Source organism: Borostomias antarcticus (genome assembly GCF_949987555.1).
Source record: "Borostomias antarcticus genome assembly, chromosome: 5".
In the NCBI taxonomy this organism is placed as follows: Eukaryota; Metazoa; Chordata; class Actinopteri; order Stomiiformes; family Stomiidae; genus Borostomias; species Borostomias antarcticus.
The window spans coordinates 17855044-17860512 of record NC_140238.1 but is presented as its reverse complement, the minus strand read 5'-3'; the positions used below and the strand labels follow the sequence as shown (position 1 = coordinate 17860512).

General features: G+C 48.8%; 1 protein-coding gene across 1 annotated transcript; it reads left to right on the top strand.

Annotated features, from left to right (window-relative positions):
- Positions 1-576: 576 nt before the first annotated feature.
- dlk1 (delta like non-canonical Notch ligand 1) lies at positions 577-4929 on the top strand (the record flags this gene model as incomplete). The annotated part of the gene is made up of 4 exons (XM_084438979.1): positions 577-665; positions 1270-1400; positions 1940-2081; positions 4107-4929. 4 exons carry the CDS (start codon positions 577-579, stop codon positions 4927-4929), a joined length of 1185 nt encoding a protein of 394 aa, XP_084295105.1.
- Between the last annotated feature and the right edge of the window lie 540 nt (positions 4930-5469).

Here is a 5469-nt window from a genome sequence, read left to right as displayed (position 1 = left end):
TGTGCTGTGCGTAACGGGGAGCCGACTTGCTTTATTGGGTGCATGAGTCACGAGCGCGCATTCTGATCGAATTTGGCATTCGTTTCAAGAGCGATGCTAAATTCACGCATATTGCAATACGAGCAGTAGTATTATGTATGGTCGTGGGTATACCTGCATCAACTTTTCAACTACGTCAACCGGGTGGTCAGACATGCTGACAGTAGCCTTCAAACCTTAGACTGATACAAAAGAAACAATATGCTATTATAAACGACTTTACCAATTCTACTTTATCCTGTTATCCATTCCACAGGAGAGACGCTTTTGTATGGGAAGTAGGATGTGCCTGACAACGCTGTTCTTATGTCTGTGGGTGACCGTTGGAATCACCAAAGGTAATTTGGAACAGTGGGGCTATGTATTGTTTGGCTGTATAATTAGTCAGGTATACTTACTGTATTAAGACACTCTGCTTAACACACTGCCGATTTAGTAAGTAGGCTAGAATACCCCCGAGGCTTCGGTTAATTATCTGACACAATCGAGCGGTTGGTATAACACGGCTACACCACATCTTGTCTGACAACAATTACAATGTATATTTCTCTCATATTAAAAGGGTTTGAATGCAGTGCAGGGTGCAATCCAGAGAATGGATTCTGTGAGACGCCAGGGCAATGCAGGTACAGAAATGAAATTCCATATTGATTGGTCTGTTGGTACTATAGTTCTGAATGCTGGCACTTGATTTTTTATATCTACCGAAGTAACAGTTGTGGGGGCTCCAATATGTCAGCCTTTATGGTAATAGACCACTGTCACTTCAATGAAAAACAGATTCATGGAAGGTTTTATGGAATTAATCTTTGAATCATGTCACATCTTGGCCTTGTCTGGGCAACACTCGGATACGATTTTTATTATTTATTTTTATTATTTTAATTAATTTTCATTATTTTTATTATTTATTTTATACTGTAGGAAATTCTTGAGACACCCTGACCTGTCAGAAAATGTCAAGTTGCCCATCCAAACTATTGTGTAAAATTGTAAAATCCAAAAATGAAATTGTCATTTTTTCAAATTAACTCATCACTGTAAATAAGGGAAACCTCAGTGTTTCACGAGTATAAACAGGCCTAAAGTTTTGAAATTAAATGAAATGAAAAATTATCCCCCAAAATGCTGTTGATTTACAACTGAAAAAATGTACAGTAGGCTACATGTTTATGTGAAGGCTCCAGAACAGACATGGATCATTTTCTACAGTATGTTTGTTGTTTCCAGGTGCCATCCAGGCTGGCAAGGTGCCACCTGTGATCAGTGCATTACCTTCCCTGGCTGCCTGCACGGTAGCTGCCAGCGCGCCTGGCAGTGTGTGTGTGAGCCGGGCTGGGTGGGCAGCCAGTGTGACCAGAGTGAGTCCCTTCCCGGTGACAGTCTGGGTGCTTCAGGAGGCTGATGGGGGCGGTGTGCATGTGTGCAGGCGTGCATGTGTGTGTTGCTGAAGCAGAAAGTCAAGACTATTTTTCTATTAGGAGACGGCGCTCTCCCAGCTCCTATTTGATCTTCTATGCAGCATATTTTACTTACTTTACCTTGAGCCGAGAGAGAGAGAGAGAGAGAGAGAGAGAGAGAGAGAGAAAATCCGCATCAGGAGATTCAGGAGAGATAAAATCATAACCCTCCCAGGTTCAGGCTGCGTGTATGTTGTCTCTCATCTTAGTAAAACAGGTTTAGTCAATTTGTGTAATAATGATGTGTGTTACATATCTGTATGTGTGTGTGTCTGCGTGCGTGCACAAGTGTGTGTGTGTGTGCTGCCTGTGTGTGTGCTGCTGCGCACGCCCGTGTGTGTGTGTTTATGTGTGTGTGTGTGTGTGTGTGTGTGTGTGTGTGTGTGTGTGTAACCAAAATAAATAGTGCAACCAAAATAATCTCCCTTGACATTTTTCAGACACCAGCCAGTGCTCATCCAAGCCCTGTTCCGGTAACGCCACCTGCATAGAGACAGGAGAAGGGGGCTACCTGTGTGTGTGCCCTGCTGGCTACACAGGCAACAGCTGCCACCTGAAAAAAGACCTGTGCTTGCCAGACGGGTAAGGATTCCTGCGGCGCCTTCATTAACATTTTCTAATTAGATATCTTGGATGCAAGCTTCAGTCACATGGAGATTACAGATGTGGTGAGTCTATGAAGGAATCCCTCTCTGTCTCTCTCCCCCTCCCTCTCTCTCTGCCTCTCTCCCTCTCCCTCACTCTGTCTCTCCCCCTCTCCTTCTGTCTCTCTCCCTCTACCTCCACCTCTTTCTGTCTCTCTCCCTCTCCCTCAGTCTCTCTCTGTCTATCTCTCTCTCTTTGTCTCTCTCCCTCTCCTTTTCTCTCTGTCTCTCTCCCTCAGTCTCTCTCTCCCTCTCCCTCTCTCTGCCCTCCCATCCTCTCTCTCTATCTCTCTCTGGACTGACAACACTGAGGCGTTCTGCAGGAAGCTCAGGTCCTTTGATGTGTGTAGCAGGCTGCTGTGGATGTTCTACCAGTCTGTTGTAGCCAGAACACTGTTCTTTGCCGTCGCCTTCTGGGGTGGCGGCATCAAGTCTGGGGAGTCAAACAAGCCGAACAAGCTGGTGAGGAGGGCCGGCTCTGTTGTGGGGCAACAACTGGACAGCCTGGACTCTGTGGTGGAGAGGAGGATAAGGGTCAAACTGAAGTCTATTCTAGACAATCCCTCCCATCCCCTCTATGATAAGTTGTGGCAGAATTTGCATACCATCAGTTCTATCCTCACTTATCATCTCATTGCTGACAGCTTCAACCTGCTGGCTAGCATCCAGCCCAATCCTCCTTTACAGTTTGTTCAGTTCAGGTCTAAAATCAGTTCCTAAAATCAATAGTAATCCCGGACAAAAAGACCTCTAACAAGAGTAGTCAAAAGAATTCGCTCCTCACGATTTCCGCTGCCTTTGACTGCGCCAATCGACCCCTCAGTCACCATGTCACATGAGTCTGTAATACAGTGTAGCTGCTCATCTCCTCAGTCCCCCCCCCCTCCCCTCTCTCTCTCTCGCGCTCTCTCTCTCTCACTCTCTCTCTCTCTCTCCTGCACATCAGGCGTATCCAGATGGATCACCAGGGTCCCTGGCTGTCTGACATGTTCTGCCAGCCCCTCTGAGCCTGACTGAGTCTCTCTTTGTTAGGCTGCCCGTGTTAGCTCAGGAACAGCCCACCTGAAATCCAATACTGGACGGAGGTCTCTGATCCGAGTTGCCCTGGATTAATTAGCTATCTTTGACTCACTTCTATTCACGTCCCGTAATTAGATTGCTACGGTGTGGACAATAACACTCTGTGAAGCTCTGGGGGATTTGTAATCTCCATCTCTTGAGGTTATGTGAAGATCTGTTAATCAGCTTTCGGGGCATCCAGAAACGTGGTGTGGATGTGCACAGATGTTTATCACATAGTATGGGGGAGAGCGGCTAGCAGAGGAAAGCTGTTACCGCTGATCTGATATTCCTCTGCTCTCTCTCGCAACCTTGTCTGGATTTAATAATCTAATCATTAAGTGTCAGGAAAAATGCATGACTGCTACTGTCGGGGTCACAGCAGTAAAACATCAATGTCTAATAGGAGAGAGGGATCCCACCCTATCTCAGTTACTCACAGCCTTTCAGATGAGATAAGAGGGCAAAGCCAATTTGTGCATTGATGGCTGTGTTCCTTGTAGCTTGGCTGTGTGCTCTGGGCCAAATGGCCTTACTGGTAGAGAGACCAGGATCATCCCTCTTATGTACCTATTGTATTTTGAGTTTGCTATTCTTCACTTTGCCTTCAGCACTAGATTATGCTCTTAGTCACTTGTTTTAGAAAGGAGATGCACTTGTGAGTTCTGGCAAGTAGTAGTACAAATGCAATTATTGTAAGTCGCCTAGGATAAAAGTGTTAGCTAAATGACTGTAATGTAATGTAAAACAGAGTCTTCACTGAGCATCAAAGAAAGGAGCTCGTACTCCACCTGTACATCACAAGTCCTAATAGACATGTTTCCTCCCACTTATATTGCTGCTCCTCTCCGCTCTCCACTGTCTTCTCTCCTCCCCTCTCATATGTTCTGTCTTCTCTGTCCAGTTCTTCTTGTCTGAACGGTGGCTGGTGCAGGTTCTCAGGGGCCCGTCCCTCTTGCCTCTGTCCCCCCGGGTTCTCCGGAGAGTCCTGTGAGACAGCCGTCGCTGAGGGCCTTGCCAGGTGCACCGGACCCACGTGTAACGGCGCAGACGCCTCCTCCTCTTCCGCCTCCTCTTCAGCCGCCACTTCCTCCTCCTCATTTTCCTCCACCTTTTCCTCCTCTCCGACTGCCAATTCTTCCTCCCCTTCGCCCCCACCCCCGCGCCCCCTCAGGGCTGCCTCTCTCTGTGCTGGCCGGCCCTGTGCCCACGGTGCCAGCTGTGTTCCTCTTCCCGGAGGAGCCCTGCGCTGCGTGTGTCGCCCGGGCTTCTCCGGGGCCACGTGTGCCCACCAGCAGCACCGGCCCAGAGAGGCCGGCCCCCGCCTACCGCCCCCCCCTCCTCAGCACTACTCCCTGCCCGCCCACGCCTTCCACAAGCTGCTGCGGCCACCGGCAGAGAGGGACCTGCTGAAGATCACGGTGCATGAGCGCGTCCAGAGCCCCGGGGGCCTGTCGGTGACCCGGGCCCAGCTGCTCTGCTTCGGCCTGCTGGCCCTGCTCACCTGCCTGGTCGTCCTGGGCACCATGGCCATCGTGTTCCTGGGCCGCTGCGAGGCCTGGCTAGCCAATGTCCGCTACAGCCAGCTGGTGCACCGGCAGAGTGAGCAGCTGCTGAAGGAGGCGGGGGTGGAAGTGGATGGGGATGAGGGTGGACACTCTGTCAACATCATCCTGCCGGAGAAGATCAAGCTCGCCAGCTTCAGTAGGCACTACACCTCCATCTGACGCCTGCCCCCCCCCTCCCCCTCTCTCTCTCTCTCTCTCTCTCTCTCTTCCCTCTCTCCAGAGGTGGGTGTGTTTGACTGGTTAAGGATTGACAGATGGTTGTGGCGATGGAATGTGAAAGACAGTATTGATCACTGTCACCGTCTGCACAAACTATCTGTCGAAATATAAAGACTCAGACTGCGTACAAGGCTATAATGGACTGCTCCATACAGACCGGTTTTAAATGCTGCCTAAAAGGCTACAATGCTGAACTGTGAAACTGAATTCCAAACGTTGAACAGCACAATAATACAGCTCTTCCGGGATATGGTTTGAATGTGTAAAAACAACAGCAACAACAACAGACATTGGCTAATGGCTAAAATTATGGATTGTGAAATACTTATTCCTTTATGTACAGTTGGTGGAATTAGGCTAGAATGTGGAATTCGCCCTTGTGTTGGTAGTTTTGAGGGTCCATCCTTGACCTAGGTGTCCTGTGTGTGAATGTCTGACAGCTTTATGACATCCACGAGCTTCCACGTGATCCATGAATGC